We start from the raw sequence: 18,415 nt of genomic DNA on the forward strand, positions 1-18,415 counted from the left end.
GGTTTAATGTCTCATCCAAAAGACAGCACCTCCGACAGTGCAGAGGGAGTGCTGCACTGGAGCGTCATCCTAGATTGTGTGCTCAAATCTCTGGAGTGGGATTTGAACCCACAACCTTCTGGCTCAGAGACGAGAGTGCTACCAACTGAGACACAGCGGACACAAAATGACAAATAGACAGTGAGAGAGAGCGCAACAGACAGATACACGTTGAGAGAGCTGTACGTAGAATGAGTACTTGATGAGGCTGCCGATGATTTGGAGACAGCAGGATACTGGCCCTTTCCACCACTGGTGCTGGCAGATGGTTCAGTATCTTGTATATGGGAATGTGTCCTTGTGTGCTATCCAGAGAGAAACAAGCTCCCAGCACTCGGCGCTAGCTCTCTCACATTACACTCATGGCCTGTATGTACACTTGGAGCTGCCAACTAGTCCAGCAAGGAGGTGCAGAAAGGATGATGTAGCACTCTTTGATGGATTAGGTTGCCGTGCCTCTGCCACCCCGCTGCCAGAATCTAGCGCAGGATACCGATCGTTCACAATGGAGTTCTGCTGCCAGCAACACACACACAATCTACAGCCAACACACTGTGAACAATGCAAAACTTAGAAAAAATCCCAAATAATCTGCTAGTCTGAGCGAGTGTAACTGAATGAGTACTCAGCTCGCAAATGCAAGTATTTCACACTCTAACTACTCGAGGTCAACAGGTTTCACATCACACATCATTCTCGTCTGGATCTCGGGCTTCAGGTGTGTAAGTTTAGCTCTGCTGCTGGCTCATTGGTAAAGGTATGGCCAGGTGCGGTCAGATTTATTAACTCTGCTCCATTCAGCGGAGCCTCACACATGCTCTAGCGATCAGTTACCTTTCCACCAGAAGGTCGCTATTTCACCCCACCCCCCTGCAAAATGGTGGTTTCACGGTTTGCATTATGGGAGAGAAGATAATTTAAAAATATTATAGAATCAAAAGTAATGGGTGAGGGGTAGTGAATCTCTCGTTGTTTGTAATGAGTGATGGCACTCCTTTTTTAAAAAAAAAAAATGGATGGGGAGCAACTGGCCCAATTTAAATGGGTGGGAGGAGTGACTCTCTCCACTTACAATTTGAATGATTTTCCCCCCAATGAGATTTTCTTTCTTGCACTTGTTTCCCTAACTCTACTGACTGGGAGACTGGCAGAAAGTCGACACCTTAACATTTCTTTAATGACAGTTTAAATGTTTAAAATAAAGCAGTTGAATTGAGGACAAGACGCCCCTTCATTTAGCAGCGGCTCGACCACTCGGTAGCACCTACACTCAAAGAACACAGGATTTGATGGGGGAACTGAGGAGAGCCAAGGCACTCACTGCAGAAGGTCTTTCCCACTTCCTCCTATTTTAACTACACTAGCCACTAGTGGATCTCCTGTGGCGTTGCGCACGGCAAGTCAAATATAGCTTCTCTCTTACCTATCTCAATTCCAGTCTTTGTTTTGCAGTTCCTCTCACTATTTCTCCTCCCGTTTCTGTCTCCTTCTCTACTCATCTGCTTCGCTCTCCCCGATGCTTCTTTTTGCTTCTCTGTCTGGATCTTTCTTTTCTCTGCGTTATTGTTTTCTTTTCATCTTTCTTTTTGGGTCGGAGGTGATGGGTCGGGGAGAAAAGGAGCCACTGAGGGTCTGAGGTAGCATTTTCTGGTGGTGATTTGCTAGAAAAATGTGGCCTACAGCTCTCAGTGGCTCCCTTCCCATCCCCTTCCCCCTATCACTTGGGCTTTTCCCTGTCCCTCACGCCCTTTCACCTTGATACTACTCCCTCCCCTTCCTACCTCTACCTAGTCCCCTTTGAACTTCTGATCAACCCCTAAATCCTCCCCTCCCCATCATTCCATTGTCACTCACTTCACCCTCACCTCCACTCCCCAAGGGCAAATGGCCAGAGGCTCCCTCACCCTGTATCTCTCCTGTTTAACAACAGAGCTCAACATAAGATAATGAAAGACTGTTCGCCTATCGCTCGTGCACGCGCTCTCACCCTGGGTGTTTTTGTGTCTCTGGTGTCGGTAATTAGAATGTTTATATTTTCTAACCATCAATCTCTGTCTCCCAGGTGTCAGCAACAAGAAGGTTTACATTTTCTAACCGTCAACAAAGCACAGGTGATAAAGGCTTTTTGGTTGCTACAAAATTCAACTTTCCTTTTTGCAAAATGAACTCGTTGACATGGGAAATGCATTCTGTCTCTCTCAATTTAATGCGCTTTCTGAAGTTTATGGAATGTAAACCAAAACCTACAAAAAGTCTGAAACCAGTACACCCTCTTTTCTCTCACATCGGCACTTGCACACGCAAATATGTGGCACACACAGTCTCGTTTTTTTTTTAAAAAGCACTCAATATAAACATTACCTTAAAAAAAAAAGCTTTTTTTTGGTCTCCTAACTTTGCTTGAAATAATTTGGACAAACTGTCGAACTGCTAGAAACTAAAGAAAAATATTCCATCAGTTCAGCTGACTAAATGGTACTGATGCATCCTGGGAAATTGGGTACACTGCACATGCTCAGACCACACAGTCTGCATTCAGCCATCAGCATCAAGTCTCCAGGAAAAGATATCAAATCCAACCCCAGACTTGTGTTTACATAGCAGCTTTCATTGGAGTCCAGAACCATTGAAGAATTTTATTATGTTATAGATAACTCCAACAGTCATCATTACATCCCAGGTGTACACATAACAGCCTTGGATCACGCAGAGTTACTGTGTCTTCAGTCGAAGACAAAGGGAAACACCAGCGGTGTGTATAGAATGATGCTAGGGTGAACGGATGCTTGCATGTGAATTACTCCCTTGAGACAATTTCAACTGAGACTTTCAGGTAGGCCAATAGCCGAGCTAAATTTTCACTGCCCCAATAGATCCTGCATCCACAGTAAACAGTGATTCAAAGAAACTCCAGTATTATTTCAGGAGAGGAGTGACTGGTATATTGTGGAAACAGGGTTTTCCTTCTGTCCGGATGAAGTTCGCTGGATCCCAGCCAGTCTGTCACTCACAGGCTTGCGCTTTAAATAATATACTGGATTTGTTAGAAATTGAGATTCAGGCCAGCAGAACCCTCGTCGACCCAGCTATAAAATCATTCCTCCCAGCCCCAGGCTCGATGCAGTGCTGGGTAGCTTCACGACAAAGCAGATGAACTGAATGTTCAAACACCTAAATGAAGCATTCAGGATAAGTGATGGGCTCACCAGGAGATAAACATTCACTGACATGCCTCCAGCAGTAATCTCTGAAGTTTGATGATTCCTAGGTAGAAAGTTCAAAGTAATTCCACCAGAGGGAATAAACCCACTTGGGGATCTCTATAAAACAATGCTAATAGTTGAAGCTGTGCTTAAGAAAAAAGGGAACTCTGCAACCTACACGGGCACTTTGTGATCCCGAGGAGGAGGCCTGTATGTCACCAGGTGCTTCACCTTGGTGCTGCACTGCTGCAAAAATCATTGGCAAGCAGTAGATTCCCCATCATGAGCAACAAGCAGAATGGAGCAGAGATATGCACAAATGAAAAAAATGACCCCAACATGGGCACATGAAAGATTCAGCAAATGTGTGATTGGGACGATATCTCACACTGGTCTTGATGGAAGGTCACTCATCATTGTTGGGGTCTAAAACTATGGACACGATTGCCACCATGAGTGAAGAATTCCCTTACATCTCATGAGCTGGTCATATACAATTTCTCATGTTCCTGGTAAGGACCTGACAATGGCTGATGCTCTAATCACAAGCTCCATGTTGAAAGAGGCAACAATTCAGATCTTCAAAATTGAAGTAGGAAATGCAAAAAAAATGCAGAGGTATTCTGTGTTTATTAAAAAAAAGTTAGCATTTGACAAAAATGATGCAGTGATTAATTAATATACAGATAATTATTTTTGTAGTTACTTGTGCAAACTGGATTGTTCTGAGCCTACCAGCAAGTGAAAATCACTGACAGGGAACATTCAACTGCGACATGATGAAGTGTAGTCTGAGTACGAAGACTGCATTGAAAGCTGGCCAGAACAGAGTGAACTGGCAAGCAGACTGCAATCGTACAGGGCTGCGAAAAGTGAATCATCGCTGCAAGATGAATTACTCTCAAGGGACACAGTCTAGTGACTCCTCCATTGTCGTGACCCAAGATATTTGTGGAAAGTACAGACTGGATATGAAGGCATCAGGAAATGAATGTGCTCAACAGGCCATATGGTGGCCTGGCTGAAGTAAATGTGTTGCCGTTGTTGCTCAGAACTGTCTGAAATGTTATGAGAAAATAATAAATCTGGCTGATAGAACCATCTGCTCTGCCTGAAAGTTGGATCGGATCTATTCAGATGGAAAGCAAACGCTTACCGTATGGTTGTAGACGACTTCTAAACATTTCACACAGTTAGTACAACAGACTCAGACCATGTCACAAAATATTGTGGAACATCTGAAATCAATATTTGCATAATTAGGATTTGTTCACAGTACCAGTAGCCCCAATAGTATGTTGGAGAAAGCAATGCACACTATGAAGAACCTGCTAGGCAAATCTGAAGATCCATTCTTAGGCCTCCTAACATACCCTCCATTGGCAAAAGGATACAGCCCTGCAGAACTATTAATGAAGAGATGGTTAAGATGGACCATAAGTGCTTCCAGCATACCTGGCTAGTTACAGGGAAAAGGAGGAATGGTAAGGACACATCAAGTTAAAGATTTTGATTTGCAACATTAAGCGAGGGAGCTACCAAGATTGAACTTTAAGTCTGGATAATGGTCACTAGACGCAAAGGAACAGTGACACAGAAGACATCCACACCTAGATACTTGTTGCCGAAACATCCAAGGTTCAGTCAAATCTGTGCCAGGACCACCAGAAACCGATATGATTAGTGATTCTTATGACACTATTGCAGCTACCAAAACATTTGACTGCATTTCAGAGTAATTCATTGTACACAAACAGGTTGGAAAAGGGACTGAGAGATCGAGTAAGGCTTTATATTAATGCAAGTGTTTCTTTCACCCACTTTTGTGTGGGTGCTCACTGGCATAGAGGTAGATAGTCACCATCATCACAGAGAAATTCGCAGCTGACATCCCCAGAACCCATTTTACTGAAGATGATGCCTGGATTTGTGATGTACTCAGGTGAGGGGCACGAGGGTTTGAAGGAGGATGATATGGTGCTGGCTCGGAACAGTTACTGAAACCAACAGCGCGTGGAGTTGGACTAATGTCAGTTGACTGCTCACCCGAGAGCTCAGCTGGTTCGCACATTGAGTAGCTGAGTCATACAAGGAAGGTTGCAGGTTCAATCCTGAGCCTAAGTTGAGTTAGCTGATCTCAATTATGTTGGTCATAGGGATGCTACCAAGGTCTCAACATCCTTGAGCTGAGAAGAGAAGTGCATAACTGCAAGTCGAGTGAGGTTGGATCAGGCTCACGGAGATGTCCTCCTACAGGTGAACAGTCTTCCAACACACACTGTCCATAAGACCATAAGAAATAGGAGCAGGAGTAGGCCATTCAGCCCCTCAAGCCTGCTCCACCATTTAACGAGATCATGGCTGATCTGATTTTTACCTCAACTCCACTTTCCCGCCTTTTCCCCATATCCTTTGACTGATCAAAAATGTGTCCAACTTAGCCTTGAATGTATTCAATGACTCAGCCTCCACAGCTTTTTGGGGTAAAGAATTCCAAAGATTCACGACCCTCTGGGAGAAGAAATTCCTCCTCATTTCCGTCTTAAATGGGCGACCCCTTATTCTGAGACTATGCCCCCTAGTTTTAGATTCCCCCATGAGGGGTAACATCCTCTCAGCATCTAACCAATCGAGTCTCCTCAGAATCTGGTATGTTTCAATAAGATCTCCTCTCATTCTTCTAAACTCCAATGAGTATAGACCCAACCTGTTCAATCTTTCCTCATAAGACAACCCTTCCATACCCGGAATCAACCTAGTGAACCTTCTCTGAATTGCCTCCAATGCAAGTATGTCCTTCCTTAAATAAGGGCACCAGAACGGTACGCAGTACTCCAGGTGTGGTCTCACCAGCACCCTGTACAGTTGTAGCATGACATCCCTGCTTTTATACTCCATCCCCCTAGAAATAAAGGCCAATATTCCATTTGCCTTCCGGATTACCTGCTGCACCTGTATGTTGACTTCTTGTGTTTCATGTACGAGGACACCCAGATCCCTCTGTACCGCAGCATTTTGTAGCATTTCTCCATTCAAATAATATTTTGCTTTTTTATTTTTCCTCCCAAAGTGGATGACTTCACATTTTCCCACATTATATTCCATCTGCCAAATTTTTGCCCATTCGCTTAACCTGTCAATATCCCTTTGCAGACACTCTGTGTCCTCATCGCAACTTGCTTTTCCACCTATCTTTGTATCATCAGCAAATTTGGCCACAAGACACTCTGTTCCTTCATCCAAGTCATTGATATATATTGTAAATAGTTGAGGCCCCGACACTGAGCCCTGCAGCACCCCACTAATTACAGATTGCCATTTTCAAAATGACCCTTTTATCCTGACTATGTTTTCTGTTAGTTAGCCAATCCTCTATCCATGCCAGATATTACCCCCAAAACCATGAGCTCTTATCTTGTGCAGTAATCTTTTATGTGGCACCTTATCGAATGCCTTTTGAAAATCCAAATATACTGCATCTATTGGTTCCCCTTTATCCACCCTGCCCGTTACTTCCTCAAAGAACTCTAATAAATTTGTCAGACATGATTTCCCCTTCATAAAACCATGTTGACTCTCCTTGATTGTATTATGAGTCTCCAAATGTCCTGCTACTACTTCCCTAATAATGGATTCTAGCATTTTCCCAATGACAGATGTTAGGCTAACTGATCTATAGTTACCTGCTTTCTGTCTCACTCCCTTCTTGAATAGGGGTTTACATTTGCGGTTTTCCAATCCGCTGGGACCTTTCCAGAATCTCGTGAATTCTGGAAGATTACAACCAATGCATCCACTATCTCTGTAGCCACTTCCTTTAAGACCCTCGGATGCAAGCCATCAGGTCCAGGGGACTTGTCAGCCTTTAGACCCATTAGTTTACCTTGTATTTTTTCTCTAGTGATAGTGATTGTTTTTAGTTCCTCCCTCCCCTTTGCCCCTTGATTTTCTACTATTATTGGTATGTTATTAGTGTCTTCTATTGTGAAGACAGGGACAAAATATCTGTTCAATTCCTCTGCCATTTCCTTGTTTTCAATTATTATTTCCCCAGTCTCATCCTCTAAGGGACCAATGTTTACTTTAGCTACCCTCTTCCTTTTTATATACTTGTAGAAGCTTTTACTGTCAGTTTTTATATTTCTTGCTAGTTTACACTCATAATTTATTTTCTCCCTCTTTATTATTCTTTTAGTCATCCTTTACTGGTTTTTAAAGTTTTCCCAATCTTCGGGCTTACCAGTAATCTTTGCCATGTTGTATGCTTTTTCTTTTACCCTGATACCGTCCTAGACTTCCTTAGTTAGCCATGGTTGGTTCACCCTTTTGTGGAGTCTTTCCTCCTCACAGAGATATATTTTTGTTGCGAGTCATAAAATATCTTTTTAAATGTTTGCCACTGCTTATCCACCATCATACCATCTAATCTGTTTACCCAGTCCACTTTAGCCAATTCCGCCCTCATTCCTTTATAATTGCCCTTATTTAAGTTTAATACAGTAGTTTCAGACCCAAGATCCTTGCTCTCAAACGGGATGTGAAATTCTATCATGTTATGATCACTGCTTCCCAAGGGATCTTTTACTTTGAGATCATTAATTAATCCTGTTTCGTTACTCATTACCAGATCCAAAATGGCCTGTTCCCTGGTTGGTTCCTCGACATATTGGTCTAAGAAACAGTCCCTAATACACTCTATGAACTCCTCCTCAGGGCTATTTTTGCCAATTTGATTTGTCCAATCTATGTGAAAGTTAAAATCGCCCATGATTATTGCATTACCTTTTTTACAAGCCCCCCTTATTTCCTGATTTATATTTTGCCCTACAGTGTAGCTACTATTAAGGGGCCCATATACTACTCCCACCAGTGATTTCTTTCCCTTGCTATTTCTTACCTCCACCCAAATTGATTTGACACCTTTACATTTTTTGCTATCCTTCTGAAATGTTAAATAACTCTGTATATTTAGCTCCCAACCTTGGTCACCTTGCAACCATGTCTCTGTAATGGCCACGAGATCATACCCATTTGTTTCTATTTGTGCCATCAATTCATCTATCTTATTACGAATGCTGCACGCACTCAGATAAAGAACCTTTAATTTAGTCTTTTTACCATTCTTTCCCACCCCAGCCCCATTTGCTAGTGCACTCTTATGTTTGTACGCTCTGTCCCTTCCTGACACACTCTGTTTATCATTACCCCCAACACTTTCCTGTACTACTTCCTTGTCTTTTCTCTTTATCAATCTAAACTTCGCCCCACCTGAGCCCCCACCCCCCCCCACTATTTAGTTTAAAGCCTTCTCTACCGCCCTAGTTATTCGGTTTGCGAGAACATTGGTCCCAGCATGGTTCAGGTGAAGCCCGTCCCAATGGAACAGCTCCCTCTTTCCCCAGTACTGGTGCCAGTGCCCCATGAATTAAAACCCACTTCTCCCACACCAATCTTTGAGCCACGCATTCATCTGTCTGATCTTATTTACCCTGTGCCAATTTGCTCGTGGCTCAGGTAATAATCCAGAGATTATCACCTTTGTGGTTCTGCTTTTTAATTTAGTCCTTAGCTGCTCAAACTCCCTCAGCAGAACCTCTTTCTTAGTCCTACCTATGTCGTTGGTACCTACGTGGACCACGACAACTGGATCCTCCCCCTCCCACTCCCATTCCAAGTTTCTCTCCAGCCCTGAGGAGATGTCCTTAACCCTGGCACCGGGTAGGCAACACAGCCTTCGGGACTCTCGCTCTTGACTGCAGAGAACAGTGTCTATCCCTCTAACTATACTGTCGCCCACTACAACCACATTCCTTTTTACTCCCCCCACTCGAATGGCCCCCTGAACCACGGTGCCGTGGCCAGTTTGCTCATCCTCCCTGCAGTCCCTGCACTCGTCCACAAGGGCTGCAAGAACCTCGTATCAATTGGGCAAGTGCAGAGGCTGAGGGTCCTGCAATGCTACCTCCTGGATCCCCGTACCTGTCTCACTCGCAGTCACACCCTCCTATCCCTGACCACGTACCAATTCTACAGTGTTTAGTCTAAGGGGCATGACTGCCACCTGGATCAAAGTGTCCAGGTAACTTTCTCCCTCCCTGACGCCTCGCAATGTCTGCAGCTCGGACTCCAGCTCCTCAACTCGGAGCCGAAGTTCTTCGAGCTGCAAACACTTACCGCAGATGTAGTCGCCCTAGACAAAATTGTCCACTAGCTCCCACATATTGCAGCTGCAACACATCTCCTGCCCTGTCATAACTATTTTGTTTATTTAATTGATTACTATAATGCCAATCAAATTATTTTTAGGTTGAACCAAGTAATGGCCTTGTTTAATTTATTAAATTAAGGTTAGTTTTTTTTAAATTTAGTTTTATGCTATAAGTTACTTAGCCCACAGTCCTAAGAAAGAAGAAAACAGAAGAGATACTCACCAACAACCACCTACCTGCCTTAACTGTGACGTCACGTTGCAGTTTTGTTTTGTTGTTACTGTCACCCGCTCTCGGTACGCTCCTCTCCGCTGACTAATTAAATGCACCTCACCCCTTACTGCACCAAATCCCCTCACTCACCAAATTCCCAATTACAGACTCTGTCGAAACCAGACTCCGGCGATAGCTGCTACTTCATGCTCCCTCACTGTCAAAGCTCACACATGAAGAATGGTCACTTGGTCAAGGTACCAAAGGGCACTTGCCATCATGTAATCGTACCCCAGCAGGGACCAGTGGTTTCAAGAGGGAAGGGAAGGAAATTGGTAAAAAAAAACACAGTAATGAAGCGAAGTTGATAGGAAAGAAAGGTAGCTGCCATTTTTCATGTTTGATATGAACCCTGGTGCGATCAGCTTTTTCTCCATTGTATACGCCCATTACTTTTGAGGGATTCTTGATGTTTGAAATCATCGCTGTGACACACTAGTCTTCAGTTCAATGGTTCTGACAAACTTTTATTGTTCTTTACACCAAATAGTTCTAAAGTCAATCTTTTTGCCCCCAGTTGGGAATGCGTGTCTCCAAGTTCATTTAGGTGAATCTTTTTACATATCTTCAATTGTGAAGCAGTGACTTCTCACAATGAATTGACTGATTATGAGGCGCTCTTACCTTGCTTTTTAATGACCGCTTTCAGCAACTTCTCCATAGCTTCGCCCTGGGCAATGTCAATAGGCAGCTCCCCCTCACTGTTCACGGCCGCAACATTCGCCCGCTGTTTAATTAGATATCTATACAAGGAGCAAACAGACACACTCACAATCAACTGGATATCAGCGGTCCTCCTGCCTAAACTTAGTGTATGTCACAGGACCGGCTTGAACTGGACCTTAGGTGAGCTCACTCAGGGCACTAATAGGGGTCAGTCAGAGCACTAAACGGGATCTCCGGGCTCAGCAAGGTCACTGACCAGCTTTCCGAGGACTTGGTTAGGTTGCTGTTAGATGATCTTCAACCGGGTCCCGCAGTTGGAAGGGAGAGAAGATTCAGTTAAGTCTTACACTTAGCAAAAAATTTGATTGCTGACATACATTGAATTCCAGCTCTAACATTTCAGCTAATCAGTCACGAGAAAGAGAGCCCCCACTGCGTACCCATCTCTTTAAAGATCCACTTGCCTTCGGGACCCCAATAAATGGTCCTGATTATCAGTTCCCTCTTTGCTGGGTACACGCCCAATATCTGAGTGAGGTCATAATATTCAAAGAGCTTAATATTGACAGCCATGGTCAGTGTATAACGAAGGGCATGCCTAGATAGAGCTACAAGAGCCATCTTATCTGAACTTCTTTTAAAACTTTGTGATGGGCAGTCTGCTCTTGGCAACAGCAACTAAAAGAGCACCAAGCTTATTGCTGTTTGAGAGATCCATGTTTGAGGTCCCACTATTCCAGTCGGGCACTGCTCTTATGATGGATGCAGCCCAGCCCAACAGGGCTGGATTAAAAAGGTCTAGAGCATCAGTGCTCCCCCCACTGCAGAGGCGACAGGGGAAGACGTCATATACAGGGGCCAACGGAGAGTTTCGATCCATAACTCAAGACCACCCCATGTACGGGACTGTGAGGGTCCCTTTTTGGCATTTCTGCTCTACACTGTCTCATCAAGCAATCCAGGTCAACTGCATCAAAATAAAGATCTCTCTACACTGCCTCATCAATGTGTATTTTTGCCAACCTCAGACAAGCAACACTCAAGTCTTAAAAGTGCTGAGAGGCATAGATGTGAGCACAGTAGTTAATATAGGTACAGAACTAGAGAACACGTTTAAAATTAACAAGCCTCAGCAAGATTCGAGATTAGAAGGGCCTTTTTTCCCCTCACAGATTAGTGAAACAAGGGACACAAACTAACAGCAAGGAAGTTGGGAGTACCGGGGGAGGGGAATGAAATGAGACCCGATACTACATAACCCACCATGGGACAGGAAAAGAGGTTATAGTTAGAGAGTAACACAGAAACAAACCTCAATACAGTTGAGTTTGAAGTCAGGTTAACAATAGAGAAAGTGAAGTGCAAAATAGAGGGTGGATTGAAGGGATGAGGAGAAACTGAGAGAACCAGAGTGAAAATCATTAGAAGGAAGGAATGCAGAGGGAAAATGGAATACTTTCCAAGATATATAAGAAACATATACCACCAAAGAAAGAGGTAGAGCAGAGGAAGGAGGAATCACATGTGGGCATTTAGGAAAGGACAAAGGAAAGAATCTTCCTCACAAACTGCACTGGTAGATCAGATAACAATAAGGTCAAGAAGGCCAAGAGACCTAAAAGTAGAAAACAAGATTGAGATTGTGGGGAATATAAAACACAACCTGAAAAGCTTTTATATAATAAAATTAATTCCCACAAGACGCAGGTGGTCAAGGAAACAGTAGGAGCCTGAAATGATCTTAAGGTTGAACAAAACATCGAGCGACCAACAAATGGCAGATATATATCCTGAATAACCTCTCAAAGTCTGTGTTCATGAAGAAAATCATGAGCTATCTTCACAAAACAGAGATAGAATTGTTAGGACAACTGAAGAAATATTTTCAAAATGGTATAAATGACAAATAAGAGATTGATGAACAGGGCAAGAGCACTTAAACAAGATAAAACATTCGGCGTACACTGCCTGTATGGCACGGTACTTCATTTTTTTCACAAAAATTCACTGTCAGGATGTGGGTGTCGCAAGCAAGGCCGGCATTTATTGCCCATCCCTACTCACTCTCAGAAGGTGGTGTGGGCCGCCGCCTTCTTGAACCGCTGGTGGTGGTTTGATACAACTGAGTGGTTTGCTAGGCTATTTCAGAGGGCAGTTAAGAGTCAGCCACATTGGTGTGAGACAAGAGCCACATATAAGCCAGACCATAGTCATTTTTACTGAGACCAGCTCGCTCTTTATTTCCAGATTTTTAAAAACTGAATTCAAATTCTCAAACTGCCATGGTCGTTTTTGAACTCCCGTTCTCTGGATTACTAGTCAAGTAACATAAGCACTACACTACCATACCTAATTAATGAACTTAATGAATTTGATCATATCCTGATGGGCATCTCTGGGAAAATTACTGGGAACGGGAATATTGCCCAAGGATTGGAGAAGTGTGAACGTAAAACCAATTTATAAAAAGGAGCATAAAGATAACCTTCTGAACCACAGGCTGGTGAGCTTGACATCTGTAAAGGGTCAAACATTAGAGGACATCCTGAGGGAGGGGAAAATGAAGCACAGAGAAATATGGACGAACAAGAGGAAGTCAGCTTTGCTTTATGGGAGGGAGATTATGCCTGAGAAATCTAGCGGAGTCCATTGGGAAGAAAACATGACCCAGTAGATAAAGGGCACTCAGGAGATGTTAAAATGGATAAGTGCAAAGTAATAAGACTGAGGATGAGGAATAAACAGTGGGAGTATAAATTAGCAATTGATAATAAGTCCCAGGAAATGATCACTCATTTGTCCTGACCCACCTGGAGAACTGTGTAAAATTCTAAACACTTGCTCAGTGGGAAATCCTGGCATTGGAGAAGGGCGCACTGGATTAGTCGGCTGCACTATGAAATAAAGCAACGGAAACTACAAGTGGAGAAAAGTGGCTCAGATCAGACTTTATTTAAGAATTCAGGATTCTAAGGGGTATAGATAAACTGAAGCCTATTAACGTTTGGCATAACCACAAAATCTACAACAATCTCAGATTTGGGGAAGGTGAACAGTTCGTTTAGATTTATCTACATTATACAGAGGGTGGTGAACATATGCTCAAGAAGGCAGTGGAGGTGGATAGCGGGGGCAAATTCAAGAGGGAGTGGGACAAATAAGTGGCAGAGAAAGTGACCAAGAGACATGAGAGATGAAATAGTAATTGGTGTTTTTCAAACTTGGGGACTGCAGATAGACTACAATGATCTGTTCCAGTTCTGAACATTCCTGTGTTCCTGTGGAGGGAAGTCAGGCCAAACAGTCTTATTGATGTTGTCTACAGGGCAACAAGCCAGTGATACATGCCAAATAACTACGTCTGAAACGGACAGTTGGTGTTTTGGGGGACTGGTCCACGTGCCAAGCCAACGCTGTCATGGGGTGCTCTGACCCAACTCCTGTTATGTTGCTGCTATAAATTGAATTCACACAAAATCAGGAATCCTTGCCCATGGCATGCAGCCATGTTCAATCATTGTGGCTTACAGGAGCAGCGAGAGAAACTTGGATACGAGACTCAGAGGGGCCCCCGAGAGGGGTGAAACAGAGAGCAGCGTGGTGGGGGAGGGAAGGGGAATGCCAAAATGAACTGTGGGAAGTAGAGGAAAATGCCAGCAGTGGAAAGTGGGGGCGGGGGGGGGGAAGGAAGAAGAAAAATGTAATTGAGGTGGGGGGGGGGGAAAAGAGGGAAGGAGGATAGCGCCAGCTTAAACTTGGGAGGGTGGGGAGAGGGCACAAAATGAGTGCCAGGTTGAATGGAGAAGAATACAAGCATGAACTGAGAGGGTTGGAGGGGCAGGGAATGTTTCTGTGCACTGGTGGAGGGAAAGGGGTAGCTTGGAGAGAGGAAAGTGATTGTTGAGGAAATGATAGTCTGGTTAGTCTGTTGAAAACCCAACAGTCACTTAACTTCTTCTATATCTCTCAGGTTGAAAATGTATCAGTTGGGAAGTATAAAACTGCTTAAATTATGCCTAATATTTAATATAAAAATTCCAAATGTTCAAAGTGAGCATTTTCCCACCCCATAACCCTCTTGAAGTACACCATTAGTGCATGCCAGGGAGTGGGGACAGCAATTGGAAGCAGAGTGCATAATTCTAAACTTGATGCTGAAAACCTGCACCAGAATGGTCGAGACAGTAGCCAATAGCCATTTTATTTTTAAAGTAGATTTTCCACTATCCCTGGGAGGAAGGTATTTTAAAATATAAAGAAAACAATTAATTCCGAAATGACAGACAGTAGTTTTCAATAGAATTGACTAAGTGTTCCTTCTTTTTTAGCATAAACAAAAACTGCAATGCCCACATTCATTGTCCATTCCAAGATAATGGAAATGCACCAAATAGTGTCAAGAGTCAATTTTTTTCTGAGGGCCATGCCTCCAGACAACACTAGAAAATAAATTGTGTGCCTCGAATCCTTGAATCTTTTTCAAGCATTCATGTACTTTTTTTTTGGTGCTTACAATATATATGAGTGAAGGAATATTGAGTTATCTACAGCTTAAGTTACAAGCCCATGTCCCACTGCAATTTCAGTACAATTACTTGTTTTGGAGTGATCGGCTTTTTTTTGAAGCTATCGGTGGATTTTTCTAGCTTGGCACATATGATCTAAGGTTGAATAAGAACACAACATAAGAACTAGGAGCAGGAGTAGGTCATACAGCCCCTCAAGTCAGCTCCACTATTCAAACAGATCATGGCTGATCTTCTACCTCAACTCCACTTTCCTGTCCTATCCCCATATCCCTTGATTTCCTTAGTGTCCAACAATCTATCGATCTTAGTCTTGAATATACTCAATGACTGAGCATTCACAGCCCCCCTGGGGTAGAGATTTCCAAAGATTCACAACCCTGAGTGAAGAAATTTTTTTTTAAACTCATTTCGGTCCTAAATGGTCGACCCCTTATCTTGAAACAATGACCCCTAGTTCTAGACTCTCCAGCCAGGGGAAACAGCCTCTCAGCATCTACCCTGTAAAGCCATCTAAGAATTTTAAACATTTCAATGAGATCACCTCTCATTCTTCTAAACTCCAGAGAATATAGGCCCTTTCTACTCAAACTCTCCTCACAGGACAACCCTGTCATCCCAGGAATCAATCTAGTGAACCTTCATTGCACCCCCTCTAAGGCAAGTATATCCTTCCTCAGGTAAGGAGACCAAAATTGTACACAGTATTCCAAGTGTGATCTCACCAGAGCCCTATATAATTGCAGCAAGACCTCCTTACTCTTGTACTCCAACCCCCTTGCAATAAAGGCTAACATACCATTTGCCTTCCTAGTTACTTGCTGTACCTGCATGTTAACTTTCTATGAGTTGTGTACAAGGACACCCAAATCCCTCTAACTACCAGCATTTCTTAGTTTTTTACCTTTTAAAAAATATTCTGCTTCTCTATTCTTCCTATCAAAGTGGATAATTTCACATTTCCCCACATTATACTCTATCTGCCACCTTCTCGCCCACTCACTTAACCTGTCAACATCCCTTTGCAGCCTCTTTGCGTCCTCCTCACAGCTTACTTTCCCACCTAGCTTTGTATCGTCAGCAAACTTGGATACATTACACTCGGTCCCTTCATCTAAGTCATTGATATATATTGTTAACAGCTGAGGCCCAAGCACTGATCTTTGCAGCACCCCACTAGTTACAACCTGCCAACCAGAAAATGACCCATATATTTCTACTCTCTGTTTTCTGTCTGTTAACCAATCCTCAATCTCTACTAATATATTACCTCCAATCTTGTGTAACAACCTCTTGTGTGGCACCTTATCGAATGCCATTTGAAAATCCAAATATACGACATCCACTGGTTCCCCCTTATCTACCCTGCTAGTTATATCCTCAAAAAACTCCAATAGATTTGTCAAACACGATTTCCATTTCATAAAACCATGTTGACTCTGCCTAATCATATTATGATTTTCTAAGTGCCCTATTACTACGTCCTTAATAATAGATTCTAGCATTATCCCTACTACTGATGTCAGGCTATTTGGCCTGTAGTTCCCTGTTTTCTCTCTCCCTCCTTCCTTGAATAACGGGGTAACATTTACTACCTTCCAATCCACAGGGGCCTTTTTAGAATTTAGGGAATTCTGGAAGATCATAACCAATGCATCCACCATCTCTGCAGCCACTTCTTTTAAAACCCTAGGATGTAGGCCATCAGGTCCAGGGGATTTGACGACTTTTAGTCCCATTAATTTCTCCAGTACTTTTCCTTTACGAATATTAATTACTTTAAGTTCCTCACTCTCATTAGATCTTTGGTTCCCTACTATCTCCGGTATGTTTTTTTCTGTCTTCCACTGTGAAGACAGGTACAAAATATTTGTTTAACTTCTCTGCCATTTCCTTATTCCCCATCATATTTTCTCCAGTGTTTGCCTCTAAGGCTCCCACGTTTACTTTTGCTACTCTCTTCCTTTTTACATACTTGTAGAAGCTCTTCCAATCTGTTTTTATATTTTTGCTAGTTTACTCTCATAGTCAATTTTATTCCTCTATCAATTTCTTGTCATCCTTTGTTGATTTCTAAAACCCTCCCAATCCTCAGGCTTACGACTCATTTTGGCAACGTTGTAAGCATCTTCTTTTAATGAATGCTATCCTTAACTTCTCGAGTTAGCCACGGTTGGATCACTTTTCCCGTGGAGATTTTATTCCTCAAGGGAATATATATTTGTTGAGAATTATGAATTATTTCTTCAAATGTTTGCTCTTGCTTATCTACCGTCATATCTTTTAATCTAATTTCCGAATCTACTTTAGCCAATTCACCCCTCTTACCTACATAATTGGCTTTGTTTAAATTTAAGACCGTAGTTTTGGACTTAATTGCATCACTCTCAAACTCAATATGAAATTCTAAAAATTATGATCACTCTTCCCCAGAGGATCCTTAACTATAAGATTACTAATTAACCCTGTCTCATTACACAATACTAGATCTAAAATAGCCTGTTCCCTAGTTGGTTCTTCAAATATTGTTCTGGAAAACTGTCTCGAATGCATTCCATGAACTCGTCCTCCAAACTACTTTTGCGAATTTTGTTTGCCCGGTCTATATGAAGATTAAAGTCCCCCACGATTATTGCATTACCCTTGTTACACGCTCCTTGAATTTCCTAACTATTGGAAACATGAGCATAAATGAATGTTTATTCTGGAATTTTACTCAATTACTCCTGATGGTGTGTCAATGAGGATGAATCTGTTCCTATCAGCTTGCTGTATCCATACTCACTCTGTGATCTCCGTGAAACCGCAGGAGGCTGCTGCGTGCAACGCTGTCCAGCCCTCGTTGTCAGGCTGATTGACGTTGGCTCCGTGCTCCAGCAGAAAAGTGACCATGTCGAGGTTTTCGTCGATGCAGGCCTGTCAGAGAGCAGGAGACAACAATCAGTGAACAGTCTCATGTTGCTGCACCTCTGCAGGATACCCTCAGCCACTATTTTACTGTTTCTGCTCAGTCAGGGTCAAACTTTTTTTACTCCAAGATCTCCTGTAGTGCTGCCCATGGGGAGTCACAGGGTGCGCTGTTTTCAACAAAGTAGGACAGGCACAGTTTTACAGGATGGGAGTGTGCACTATGTGGAAGACTTAACATATTACTGGTGAATCTCCCGTGGCCTTGCTCGCAGCCATTTGGAGGGTGCAGTGGGTTGGTAAGGATTTGAGGCTTTGGTGAGGAAAAGATGGGATGGCAGGGAGGGAGTGCAAAGGTTTTTGTAATATTAATGGAAGGAAGGACGGCCAGAAGAGAGTGCATAAAATAATTAAATAATGGAGCCAGCCGAGGGGGCAAAAAATAAATCAGTAAACACACACACACATTCATTCATTCATACATACATACACTTAAATAAAGAGATGGACAGATCTGGAAGAGAAGGGCACCAATTAGCTAGAAGTATATTTATTCGAACTAAATACAAGATAATTAGATCAAGAGCCAGAT

General features: G+C 42.9%; 1 protein-coding gene across 2 annotated transcripts in view; it reads right to left on the reverse strand.

Annotated features, from left to right (window-relative positions):
- The window catches only part of LOC137327857 (protein phosphatase 1 regulatory subunit 12A-like), a 197,146-nt gene that overhangs the window by 101,470 nt on the left and 77,261 nt on the right, over positions 1-18,415 (reverse strand). For both annotated transcript variants that reach the window (XM_067993722.1, XM_067993721.1), the window contains exons 2-3: positions 17,702-17,832; positions 10,349-10,467 (exon numbers count right to left, since the gene is read on the reverse strand). In XM_067993722.1, the coding sequence (XP_067849823.1) occupies positions 10,349-10,467; positions 17,702-17,832 (250 nt within the window). The remainder of the gene's footprint in view (positions 1-10,348; positions 10,468-17,701; positions 17,833-18,415) is intronic.

Source organism: Heptranchias perlo, chromosome 12 (genome assembly GCF_035084215.1).
Source record: "Heptranchias perlo isolate sHepPer1 chromosome 12, sHepPer1.hap1, whole genome shotgun sequence".
NCBI lineage: Eukaryota > Metazoa > Chordata > Chondrichthyes > Hexanchiformes > Hexanchidae > Heptranchias > Heptranchias perlo.